Here is a 14,115-nt window from a genome sequence, read left to right as displayed (position 1 = left end):
TTACACAGTATTTATTCTATCACGAATTATTCATCTGTTATATAAGATATTCTGTTACGTATTTCTATACATTGCTATGCATTGCAAGTATGTCGTGTTAAGTTAAGTATGCCATCTGTTACATGTATTTCATTTCACGTAATATTCACTGTCATATGTTATGCCATGTTACGGAATATTGTCTGTTATATGTTATGCCATGTTACGAAATAATATCTGTTACATGTATGCCATGTTATAAAATATTTTCTGTTACAAGTAAGACTCAAAGTAAGTCATGTATGTCATCTTCTGTTCACGTCACGTTACGCTACGTCAGGACTTCTGTCTTTTCATATTCATGTCATTCCGTCTTGAATACAGTTTGTGTATCTCGAGAACAGTCTTGTTAAGTTATTCATGTCAATCACGACCCTAAGTGCTAGGATGGGGTAATTTCCTAGTGAAACTCCTTGTTCACGCTGGAGTGTCTAAATAGGTGTGAAATTCCCTGGGTTGACGAAGTACAGTCAACAGGTTGCGAATGGGGCCTAATTAGTTGGTCACCGGAGCGCACCAGGCACTAACGCCGATGGAGCCAAACTTTATTTTACGTGTGTCCACAGCAAGTGTGGCACAAATAATTAATAGGGCCACAACAACTGTGGAGCATGAAGTATGGGACTACAACAACTGTGGAGCATACACTACGTGAGACACAGCAATTGTGACATGTAGGATACGTGGGGCCACAACAACTGTGGAGTACATATTAACGCACTCACAGCTGGTATAGACACCTGTGTTGTGATGCGGTAATCGGCAGGGACACACGGCTCAAGGGGACCTGTGTAGCACCCGTATGGTCACTTTAATGATTAAGTCTACTGAATAAGATTCCAAGTTCATGTATTTCACGTTCAAGTCATGTTTCACGTTATGTTATGTTCAAGTTTACGTTCATGTCAAGTTTCAAGTTTATGTCACATCAAGCTAAGTTTCAGTTTTAGTTCAAGTTATGTCAGCTCATGCCATGTTATGTCAAGTCATGCTACGCTTATAGTTTCATACCATGCTATGTCAAGATATGTTATGTTTACTATTGACTTTGATTGTGCATTTATGCCTTTATTGCCATGCATGCATCATTAACCTGTGTGAAGGTTTTTTGTTAACTTGCTGAGATTTGTAATCAAATCTCACTATGGTAGTCCCAACTACCATTCCCCCCGAATGGTAGATCTTATTACAGGATCTGAAGGAGAACTAGGGATGGACCAGCTGGAAACGGTCGACTAAGCGACGGTGTGACTTAGATGTAGTTACCCTAGATTACTACTTGTATTTTGTGGAGTTAAATCTCCAGCACTCTTTTGTTCACAATTATTTTGGACTAGTATTGTGATCTCGGTTGTTAGTATGCCTTTATGTATGAAGTATGTTTTAAGTATTTGAGATATTATAAGTTTGGTGCATGGTATTGCCAAAAGAAAAAAAATTTATCCGCTGCGAATATTGCATATTGCTAGACGCATGTTAGGAACATTGCATCTTATATGTCATGAACGAGGGCAGGTAACCTTGTGTTGCATGTCCCGACGCTTCAGATGTCCGTCCGATCCCAAGTGGAATCTGTGGGAGTCACAGGGTGGTATCAGAGCAATACGTCTCCGGGTTTAAATCCACATGTCCTTAGGAAATGCACCAAATATTAGGCTTGAAATTTTAGTCTTCATTAGGCTTGAATTTTTTAAGTATGAGAGATAGTACGTGGTTGTAATACGTGTACTCGTGTGTTTTAGGAAGTGACGCATGACTCAAGGTAGAATACCTCGGAACCCAGAAGGAGGCATCAATCAAGAGAATCTGAATCCCCCAATGGATGGAGGATTAGCTGAAGCTGTACGTCTGCTGGCCGACGTGCTTAGACAACAACAACAGTAGCAAGCGCACGTACCCAGACCCGAAGTCAGGGGTTGTCCGTATGAGAAGTTCTTGATCCACCGGTATCCAAACTTTTCTGGTAGTGAAGAGCCATTGAAAGCCGAGAAATGGATTATGGATCTCGAAAGGACATATGAGATCTGTGGTTGTACTGAGGACCAGAAGGTTCTATATGCTGGATACCTATTCCAAGGAGAAGCTGGAATATGGTGGGATACACGGAGGCAGCTCCTAGTTAGGGAACTAGGAAGTCTCGCTACACTGTCATGGGAGAGATTTAAGGAAGAGTTCGACAACAGATTCTTCCCGGATTCTGCCAAACAGCTGAAGGCGCAGGAGTTCGCGAGTTTAACTCAAGGCAATCTGACCGTAGAACAATATGCTACTAAGTTCATGGCATTAGGAAGGTTTGCACCACACTTGATTGCTACTCAAAGGATGCAGGCACAGAAGTTTCAAGCAGGACTTCAACCAAGGATCCGTAGTCAAGTAGCTTGCCTAAGAATAGAGAATTACCAAGAGTTGGTAAATGTGGCCGCGATAGCAGAGGCTGAGCAGAGAGGTCTAGCAATCCAGATCAATTCCGAATGAAAGAGGACCATGCCATTTGCTGCAAGCGGTAGTGCCGAGAAGAAGAGGTCTTTCTCCAGCCCAGCGAAAGGCAAGGGAATAGTGACAGGAGGACATATACCGACTGCTTATCCGTTATGCCCTAAGTGTGGAAAGCGTCATCCTGGAGAATGTCGCAGTGGTTATGGAGTTTGTTATCGTTGCGGGAAACCAGGACATTTGATCAGAGATTGTCCCAACACTGCACAAGGTAGTGGAGCTGGTGATCACAAGCCAAGGCCCCACATCCCAGCACGCGTGTATGCTATAACCCCAGGTGATATCGATGCTGACGCATCAGAGGTTGAAGAAGCTGGCGTCATCACTGGTATTTTCCTTAAAGTCTTTATGCTTTTATTTTTTATTTTTTTACTTGAGTGTTGGAATGTAATTATTAATTGAATCGCGTTAGATTTTATTAGGTAGCGTCAATCTGTTAAGGTTCACAGCTTGTGCACTATTTGATTCGGGCGCATCGCAATCCTTTGTGTCTGTAGCTTTTGCACGGATTTGTAGTTTGCAAACTGAGCTTTTACCTCGACGGGTTGTAGTGTTAATTCCTGACGGGAATACGGTAGCTTGTACCCGTTTAGTTAAGGATTGTCCTGTAGAGCTAGAAGGGAGGACGATGAAGGCTGACCTACTAGTATTCGGTCAAATGGAGTTTGACCTAATCTTGGGTATGGACTGGCTATTCAAGCACTATGCTAAGATAGACTGTCGGAAGCGAGAAGTGGTGTTTGAATCCCCAAGTGAAGACATAATTAGGTACGCGGGAGCATCAGTTAAGGCCACCCCATCAGTGATTTCGGCTTTACAAGCCAGGAAGTGTATTGAGGATGGAGCCTCAGCTTTTCTGTTAATGATGGTGGAGAAGACAGTCGGGAGTGAAGAAATCCGTGGGATACCCGTAGTTGAAGACTTCCCTGAAGTTTTTGCCAACGAGCTACCTGGTTTACCACCGGATAGAGAAACTGAGTTCAAGATAGAGTTGGAACAGGCAACAACTCCGACTCACAAGGCCCCGTATCGTATGGCCCCTGCCGAATTGAAGGAGCTCAAGGTGCAGTTGGAAGAACTTTTAGAGAAGGGTTTTATCCAACCCAGTTCCTCACCGTGGGGAGCACCTGTGCTATTCGTGAAGAAGAAAGATGGATATATGAGGATGTGCATAGACTACAGAGAGCTGAACAAGGTGACGATCAAGAATAAGTATCCGTTACCCAGAATCGACGATTTGTTGGATCAATTGCAAGGAGCATCAGTGTTTTCGAAGATCGACCTGCGATCCGGTTATCATCAGCTAAAGGTTAAAGAACAGGATGTGCCGAAAACTGCCTTTAGGACAAGGTACGGTCATTACGAGTTTTTGGTAATGCCTTTTGGGTTAACCAATGCTCCAGCTGCATTCATGGACATGATGAACAGAATATTCAGACCTTATCTGGATAGTTTTGTTGTCGTATTCATTGATGACATCCTAATTTATTCGAAGAGCGAGGAGGAGCACAGAAAACATCTAATTATGGCTTTGACTATACTCAAGGACCAAAAGCTGTATGCCAACCTCAGCAAATGTGAGTTCTGGCTTGATGAAGTGAAGTTTTTAGGTCACGTGATCTCTAGTGGAGGAGTAGCAGTGGACCTAAGCAAGATTGAAGCCGTAACGAACTGGCAGAGACCGACCAGTGTGCATGAGTTTCGAAGTTTCTTAGGACTGGCTGGTTATTATCGGAGGTTTGTTGAAGGATTCTCTAGTTTGTCTGGACCACTGACGGCCTTGACTAAGAAGAACGTAAAGCTGGACTCGGATGTGTGCTAATGCAAGAAGGGAAAGTAGTTGCTTATGCTTCACGTCAACTGAAGAATCATGAGCAGAATTATCCTACGCACGATTTGGAATTAGCTGCAGTGGTTTTTGCTCTTAAGATTTGGAGACACTACTTGTATGGCGAAAAGTGTGAAGTTTTCACAGATCACAAAAGCCTCCAGTATATGTTCGAGCAGAAGAACCTTAATATGAGGCAGAGAAGATGGTTGGAATTAATTAGCGATTATTAGTGCAACATCAAGTACCACCCCGGAAAGGCCAATGTGGTAGCTGATGCTTTGAGCCGCAAGAGCAGATCAGAGGAGTCATTTATCTTGTCGTCAGAAGTAAATTCACTCCTATGTAGTATGAGGAAACTGTTGATGTTATCATATGTATGCATGTTATCATATGTTCCATGCCAAGTCATTACATATTTATCTATTACACATAATTTATTCTATCACGAATTATTCATCTGTTACACAAGATATTCTGTCACGTATTTCTATACATTGCTATGCATTGCAAGTTTGTCATGTTAAGTTAAGTATGCCATCTGTTACATGTATTTCATGTCACGTAATATTCACTGTCACATATTATGCCATGTTACGGAATATTGTTTATTATATGTTTTGCCATTTTACGAAATAATATCTGTTACATGTATGCCATGTTGTAAAATATTTTCTGTTACAAGTAAGTCTCAAAGTAAGTCATGTATGTCATCTTATGTTCACGTCACATTACGCTACGTCAGGACTTCTGTTTTTTCATATTCATGTCATTTCGTCTCGAATACAGTTTGTATATCTCGAAAACAGTCTTGTTAAGTTATTCATGTCAATCAAGACCCTAAGCGCTAGGATGGGGTAATATCCTAGTGAAACTCCTTTGTTCACGCTGGAGTGTCTAAATAGGTGTGAAATTCCCTAGGTTGACGAAGTACAGTCAACAGGTTGCGAATGGGGCCTAATTAGCTGGTCACCGGAGCGCGCTAGGCACTAATGCCGATGGAGCCAAACTTTATTTTACGTGTGTCCACAGCAAGTGTGGCACAAACAATTCATGGGGCCACAACAATTGTGGAGCATGAAGTATGGGGATACAACAACTGTGGAGCATACACTATGTGAGACACATCAATTGTGACACGTAGGATACGTGGGGCCACAACAATTGTGGAGTACGTATTAACGCACTCACAGCTGGTATAGACACCTATGTTATGATGCGGTAATCGGTAGGGACACAAGGCTCAAGGGGACTTGTGTAGCACCCGTATGGTCACTTTATTAATTAAGTTCATTGAATAAGATTCCAAGTTCATGTATTTCATATTGAAGTCATGTTTCACGTCATGTTATGTTCAAGTTTACGTTCATGTCGAGTTTCAAGTTCATGCCAATCATGGTAACCACAGGAGATAGGAATATATTTCAAGTTCATGTTTATGTCAAGTTATGTTCAAGTTCATGTTCATGTTATGTCATGTTCACGTTCATGTTATATTCCAAGTTCACATTTATGTTATGTCATGCTCAGGTTCATGTTATGTTCAAGCTCATGTTCGAATTATGTATATTCACGTTCATGCTATGTTGAAGTTCACGTTCATGCTATGTTGCTAGTCCATGTTATGTTTTAAGTTCACATACATGCCATATCATGTCAAGCTAAGTTTCAGTTTCAGTTCAAGTTATGTCATTTATGCCATGTTGTATATCAAGTTATGCTATGCTTACTTATGACTTTGATTATGCATTCATGCTTTTACTACCATGCATGCATCATTAAACTGTGTGGAAGTTCCTGTTAATTTGCTGAGATTTGAAATCAAATCTCACCGTGGTAGTCCCAACTACCATTCCCCCCGAATGGTAGGCGATGTGTCAAGATCAGAGCAGGGAGCAGACACTAGCAGACTGGAGGAGGTTGACTAGACGCCGCAGACGCAACACAGAGCTTGCAGCCTCCATAGGGTCTTTGGATAGTATTCCAGCATCGTTAGTCGAGTTACGCGAGTTACTCAACGAACGAGCCCAATAGTATATTTTGGCAATGTAATTATGGAGCCAGGTTTTCATTGTTTTGAGATTACAGTCTTCTGAGACCCGTGTGGTAATTGTGGATGTTTTAAGTATGCATGGTTTATGTTTTAAGTATTTGGGATATCATAAGTTTGGTGCATAGTATTGCTAAAAAAAAAATTATCTGCTGCGAATATTGCATAATGCTAGATGCATGTTAGGAACATTGCATCTTATATGTCATGAACGAGGGCAGGTAACCTTGTGTTGCATGTCCCGACGCTTCGGATGTCCTTCCGATCCCAAGCGAAATCTGAGGGCATCTCATGGATCACCTTCCTATCAAACTCTCATGGTTTCCCCAACAAAATATGGCCAATATGCATAGGCACTAAATCACAAAGGATCATATCCTGGTATTTCCCAATTGAAAAAGAAACTAGCACTTGCTTATTTATCCTAATCTCCCCACAATCACTCAACCACTACAACATGTATGGTCTAGGGTGTTTCAAGGTAGGTAAATTCAATTTCTCAACTAAAGTAGTGCTAGCCAAATTAATACAACTTCACAAATCAATGATCATACTACATAACTTATTGTTGATGTGGCATCTAGTATAAAAAATGTTCTCCCTCTGCTGCTCTGTATCATCCATATTAATTTGTGTATTGAGTGCATGCCTAGTAACAAGAGAAGCACCATACTCTTCTTTCTCATACCCATTTTCAACATTAGACTCACGTCGCCTCCTATCTTTCCTGCCCTTTAAATTTCTAATTATCGCATTTTGATGATCCGTCCTATCCCTCACTTCACCCATCACTAAGTTCAACCGCTCAAACTGTTGTTGCATGGCTTGCAATACAAAGGATGAGTTATCTGCCATCCCTTTTGGTGAACTCCTACGAGACATCGTAATGTGCTGCACAAAAAGAATGTTAGTGGAAAACCTCACACACTCCCTTACGTATTTACACTCGAATAATGGCACTCCACTCGTGTTTCACTCTTAATTGGCTTTTTCCCGATAATAGTCTCACACTCTCTTGCCTTTTACTTCAATAGTTTTCCCGCTCAAGTTCTTTAAGAACTAGTTGAACTAAAATCAAGACAATACAACCTTGTATTATTCCAACCAGTAATATAGATGCAAGAAACAATGAAGGAATAAAATGACACGAGACTCAAGGAATTTATACGAGGGAAAGAGTAATTATAAAACAAGATACCAACTAGAAAGATGTATTCAGCACCTTTGATGATAAAGCTCAATCAATAAATGTATTTCCTTCTCTTTGTTGTAACTATGTAGCAACCTTTGAATATGCTACCTTCTCTTATCTTCTTTTTCTTCTTTTTTTTGAATTTTCTTTTATTTTATTTTCTTTCCCTTTCTCTTCTTCTCTCTAATTAAATCACAGATAGCAATACTCAATTGTGAAAATCAAGCAATTGAATTCAACCACATAAGAATTGATAATGAAATAGAAGAGAATCAATGGAACGACACTCCAAGCAATTGACAAACTTAGAGATGCAGGAAACCCTAGAATTTTGAAACCCTAGGTGATGCAAATTTCAGCCAAACCCGAAAACCCTACGAATTTCGGCAGTCTACTTTTTGTTTTTCTTTTTTGCAACCCTAGAATAATGAAGTCCTAAAATTAAATTTAAAGATACAAAAATTAAAAGATAAAATCAGACCTGATTGGAAACCTTGTTCTGAATACCAAATGATATGAACCTGCGGGAATGGAATCCCTTGAACCTACAATCAATTTGAGAACTCACCCAAGAAAGCCAAAATCAAGTCAATGGATTGGGAATCTAGATCCAAAGAGAAATCTTTTCAAGAACCTAGATGATATTAAAATCTAGATCCGTTGAAGAACCCGTCTCAAGAACATAGATTACAACGAGGAACACCACAAAGGTTATGATTTACCTTTGATAAGTTCAAAAGTTCAATCAAGAACAAGAAGAGATAAACTCAACTCATAATGAAAAAATTCATCAAATTTCATAAACTACTTAACATGAGGCAACAAAGAGTATTTAAAGCAAAACCTAATCAAACCCTAGCCAAAATAAATCTCCATCTTCCAAAAATGCCCCTAAGTGAATAGTGCCACGGCTACAGTATTGCGGCTATAGGAACTCGCTACAGGACCTCTTTAAACCCTAGTTCCTAAAAAGTAACTTTCCAAATAAGCCCTTGGCCAAAATATAAGGCCTTCCCAAAAATTCTAGTTCATAAGAAATAAGACATATGTGGGCCAAGCATCCTCCAACCCAATTATTCTAGACTAATTCCTATAACTAATAAACTAAGCCCATTTAATGAAATAAACAAGTCCATGGCCATCAATCACATAATCGTAATAATAGGCCCTAATTTATGTTGCACTGTTCCATAGCTTGTATCACGTGGATGATCACTGGATCTCCTTCTCTCAAGTCCATATTGAATATTCGGCACTTACTAGACTCGTCCCAAGTGGATTGCACCAATCCTTGCATTGATTCCTTGATCTTCTTAGCTCTTGATCTTATAATTGGCCTATCTGAAACTTACAAAGGATCTTTAAGTCTAGGTCCACTTTAGTTCCCATCATACATCATATAAGGCCATGGTGTTACTGTAGGAAGCGCGCGATTGAAAAACTCCAACATCATAGCTTTGCCACTTTGCACTGAATTGGTTCAAAACAAGGCAAAGTGGTAAAAATAAGATGTGCTCCAATTGGCCCAAGGATGTGGCATAAATACTATAAGGTCATAGTATTGCCATGGGAAGCTCGCGATTGAAAGACTCCAACCTCATAAGTTAGCCACTTTGCACTCAATTTGTTCTATACTATGCAAGGGCAAAGTGGCAAAAATAAAATGTGCTCCGATTGGCCCAGGGATGTGGCATAAATACAATAAGGTCATCGTATTACCATGGGAAGCTCACGATTGAAAACTCCAACCTCATAAGTTAGCCACTTTGCACTCAATTGGTTCTTTACTATGCAAGGGCAAAGTGGCAAAATAAGAGGTGCTTCGATTGGCCCGAGGATGGGACAGACATACCATAAGGCTATTTCCATGGGAAGCCCGCGACTGAAAGATTCCAACCTCATAACTTTGTCACTTTGCACTCAATTGGTTCTCTAATAAGTGAAAGCAATGTGGTAAAAATAATATGAGCTCTGATTGGCCCAGGGATGTGACATAAATACTATAAGGTCATCATATTACCATGTGAAGCCCGCAAATGAAAAACTCCAACCTCGTAAGTTAGGCACTTTGCATTCAATTAGTTCTCTGCTAAGCAAGGGCAAAGCGGCAAAATAAGAGTTGCTTCGATTGGCCCAGGGATGGGCAGACATACCATAAGGTCATTCTCATAGGAAGCATGCGATTGAAAAACTCCAACCTCATAACTTTGCTACTTTACACTCAATTGGTTCTCTACTATGTGAAAGCAAAGTGGTAAAAATAAGAGGAGCTCCGATTGGCCCAGGGATGTGGCATAAATACTATAAGGTCATCGTATTAACAAGGCCTTATAGTACAATAGGGATGTGGCATAAATACTATAAGGTCATCGTATTAACATGGGAAGCCCGCGATTGAAAAACTCCAACCTCATAAGTCAGCCACTTTGCACTCAATTGGTTCTCTCCAAGCAAGGGCAAAGTGGCAAAATAAGAGGTGTTCCGATTGGCTTGGGGATGGGGCATACATAGTATAAGGTCATGGTATTACCATGGGAAATCCGCAATTGAAAAACTCCAACCCTATAACTTTGCCACATTGCACTAAATTGGTTCTCAACTAAGTAAGGGCAAACTAGTAAAAATAAAAGGTGCCCCGATTAGCCTGGGGATGGAGGATACATACTATAAGGCCATATCGGAAGCACACAATTGAAAAATTCCAGCCTCATAACTTTGCTACATTGCACTAAATTGGTTCTCCACTAACCAAGGTCAAAGTTGTAAAACTAAGAGGTGCATTGATTGACACGGACACGAGGCATGCATACTATAAGGTTATTGAATTATCGTGGGTAGCCTGCAATTGAAAAACTCCAATATCATAACTTTGCTACTTTGCACTCAATTGGTTCTCTAAAATGCAATGAAAAGTGGTAAAAATAAGAGATGCTGCGATTGGCCCGGGATGGGGCGTACATTCTATATGGTCATGGAATTACAGTGGGAAGCCCGTGATTGAAAAAATCCAACCTCATAAATTTTTCACTTTGCACTCAATTGGTTCTCTGCTAGGCAAGGGCAAAGTAGTAAAAATAAGATATGCTCCGATTGGCCTGGGGATGGGGCATACATACTATATAAAATCATGGCATTACCGTGGAAAGCCCATGATTGATAAACTCCAGCCTCATAACTTTGCCACTTTGAACTCAATTGGTTCTCTACTAAGCAAGGGCAAAGTGGTAAAAATAGGAGGTGCTCTGATTGACACGGGCATGAGGCATACAAACTATAAGGCCATGCTGTTACTGTGGGAAGCCCGCGATTAATAAACTCTGATGGGAACCAAAGTGGGCCTAGTCTTAAAGATCCTTTGCAAGTTTTAGATGGGCCAATCACAAGATCAAGAGCCAAAAAGATCAAGGAAATAATGCAAGGCTTGGTGCAATCCACTTGAGATGAAGCTAGCAAGAGCCCAATACTAAAGATGTGCTTGAAAGAATGAGAACCAGTTTTGATTCACTTGATACAGGCTGTGGAAGACATGACTTAGAGTTACTGTTTGAGCCTATTGTTATTGAAGGTTTTCAAATTGTTAAATGATTTATTTTATTAGTTTAGAATAAATAGGCTTGAGGATGTTTGGCCCACATATGTCTCATTTCTTCTGAACTATGATTTTTGAGAAGGCCTTTTATTTTGGCCAATGACTTATTTGGAAAGTTACTTTTTTAGAAACTAGGGTTTTAAGAAGTTACTGTAGCATTAATGTAGCTACGAAACTATTCATCCAAGGGCATTTTTGGTAAAAGTGGCCTTGTTTTTGCCTAGGGTTTTAATTTGGTTTTGGCTTAAATACTCTTTGTAGCCTCATTTTAAGCTTTAGAAAATATTGAATTTTTATTGTGAGTTGAGTCTGCTCCTCTTGTTCTTGATTGAACTTTTGAACTTATCAAAGGTAAATTAGAACCTTTATGATGTTCCTCCTTATAATTTGGGTTCTTGAGATGAGTTTTTCAATGGGTCTAGATTTTAATATAATCTAGATTCTTGAAACGAATTCTCATTGAGTCTAGTTCTCCATCCATTGACTTGATTTTGACTTTCATGGATGAGTTTTCAAATTGATTGTGGTTCAAGGGATTCCATTCTTATGGGTTTATATCATTTGGTATTCAGAGTAAGGTTTCCAATCAGGCCTGATTCTATCTTTTATTTATTGCATATTTAATTCAAGGGCTTCATTGTTCTAGGATTATAAAAAAAAAAAAAAAAAAAAAAAAAAAAAAAAAAAAAAAAACAAAAAAAGAGGAGGCTGCCGAATTTCTTCACTATGCTTAAGGCTGGCGAATTTCATTATTCTAGGGTTTGCGTTGGCTGAAATCTCTTGTTCTAGGGCTACCGTATATCACACTTATCCTAGGGTTTTTGAGTTATTGTTAGGGTTTTGTCAATTCCTTATTCTTTTGATTGTGATCAAATAAGTTGGTGAAAAAAAAAGAAAAAAGATTGTCCAAAAAAAAACCAATCATCCAGAAAAAAGAATTCAAAATTTTTTCTTGAGGCTTATCATCAAAGGGATGCTTTCATCATTCTAGTTGGTACTTGTCGTATAGTTATTACTCTTTCATTCGTATAATTTTCTTGTTTCTTGTGTCATTTTTTATTCCTTTCGTGTTTCTCTTGTTCTTGTTTCATGGATCTAATTACTATTTGGGATAAAACAATATTGCATTGTCTTGATTGAGTTCAATTAGTTCTTAAAGAACTTGAGTGAGAAAATTCTTGATGTAAATGGCAAGAGAGTGTATGACTATTATTGGATAAAAAATCACTTAAGAGTGAAACACGAGTGGACTACCATTGTAAACACGTAAGCAAGTGTGTGACATTTTTTTTTATCACTAACATTCTTTTTGTGATGCACCTTACATTGTCTCACCGGAGTGGCTCATCACCAAGGGGAGGACAGATAACTTGTCCTTTATGTTGCATGCCAGGCAACAACAGTTTGAGTGGTTGAACTTTGTGTTGGGTGAAGTGAGGGACAGGATGGATAATCAAGAGACGTGGGGAGAGTTGAAAGCTCTCATGAGGTGGATATTTGTACCTAGCCACTACTATAAGGATCCTTGCCAAAAGCTCCAAAATCTTATATAGGGGTCTAGGAGTGTGGAGGATTACCATAAGGAGATGAAGGTGGCGATCATTCGGGCTAATGTAAAGGAGGACCGGGAGGCCACCATGGCAAGAGTTTTGAGTGGTTTGAATAGGGGCATAGCCAATGTAATTGAATTGCAGTATTATGTGGAGATAGAGGACATGGTGCACATGGCTATGAAGGTGGAGAGGCAGTTAAAGGGAAAAGGGACAGCAAGATACACTTCCGTTTGTCGCACTACTTGGAAATTAAAGTGGAATATGAATGATCCAGCTGAAGCAAAGAGAAACCCAAGGTAGAATCTCAACATTCACAGAATAGAGATATTAAATGCTTCAAGTGTTCAGGTTCAGGGCACATCGCTTCCCAATGTCCAAACAGGCGGGTGATGATTATGCGTGACAATGAGGAGGTGATGACTGAAAGTGAAGATGATAGTGATGAGGTGCCCGAGTTGGTTGATGCTAGTGATTATGATGGAGTGGTATACCCCGTAATAGGTGAGTCTCTTGTTGCCAGGTGTGCTCTCAATATACACATTGAGGTAGAAGATGCAGAGCAACAGAGAGAAAACATTTTCCATACTAGATGCCACGTCAACAATAAGGTATGTAGTATGATCATTGATGGGGGAGTTCTACTAATGTGGCTAGCACTACTTTGGTTGAGAAATTGAATTTACCAACCTTAAAACACTCTAGACCTTACAAATTGCAGTGGTTGAATGATTGTGGGGAGGTTAGGGTGGATAGACAAGTATTAGCTATTTTTTCAATTGGGAAGTATCAGGATGAGGTGTTTTGTGATGTTGTGCTTATGCATACTGGCCATATTTTGTTGGGGAGACCGTGACAGTATGATAGGAGGGTGACACATGATGGGTTCAAGAATATGTATAGCTTTGGAAAGGAGGGCAAAATAATCAAGCTTACTCCTTTAACTCCAAGCCATGTCTATGAGGACCAACTGAAATTGAAAAATGAGGTTGCTCAAAAAAGAAAGAGTGAAAATGAGTGTGATAAAAAAAGAAAGAGTGAAAAAGTGATTAAGCAAAAAAGAAAGAGTCAGAGTGAAAATGAGCAAAAAATAAAGAGTGAAAAAGAAATTAGAGAGGTGGCTGAGAGTAAAGAAAAAAGAGTGGAGCCATGAGAAAAAGAAAGAAAGAGAGTCTGCTGAGAGAAAAGGAAAGACATAAGTGAGTTTCTATGCAAGAGAGAGTGAGGTTAAGAGGGCTTTCTTCGAAGATCGCCTTATGATTTTTCTGGTCTATAAAGTGTCTTATCTTAATCTTGATGAAACTAACTAGTCTCTTCCTAGTTTGGTTGTTTCTTTAGTGTAGGAGTTTGAGGATGTATTCCAAGAGGAGATGA

The 14,115-nt window shown here is 39.7% G+C and overlaps 1 protein-coding gene across 1 annotated transcript; it reads left to right on the top strand.

Moving 5' to 3' along the window:
• Positions 1-1,791: 1,791 nt before the first annotated feature.
• On the top strand, positions 1,792-2,514 carry LOC121253458. The gene is made up of 2 exons (XM_041153471.1): positions 1,792-1,919; positions 2,007-2,514. Exons 1-2 carry the CDS (start codon positions 1,792-1,794, stop codon positions 2,512-2,514), a joined length of 636 nt encoding a protein of 211 aa, XP_041009405.1.
• Positions 2,515-14,115: the final 11,601 nt, after the last annotated feature.

The sequence above is a fragment of the Juglans microcarpa x Juglans regia genome, chromosome 2S (assembly GCF_004785595.1).
Source record: "Juglans microcarpa x Juglans regia isolate MS1-56 chromosome 2S, Jm3101_v1.0, whole genome shotgun sequence".
NCBI lineage: Eukaryota > Viridiplantae > Streptophyta > Magnoliopsida > Fagales > Juglandaceae > Juglans > Juglans microcarpa x Juglans regia.
The sequence above is the reverse complement of the archived record's forward strand: the minus strand, read 5'-3'. Positions and strand labels throughout refer to the sequence as shown.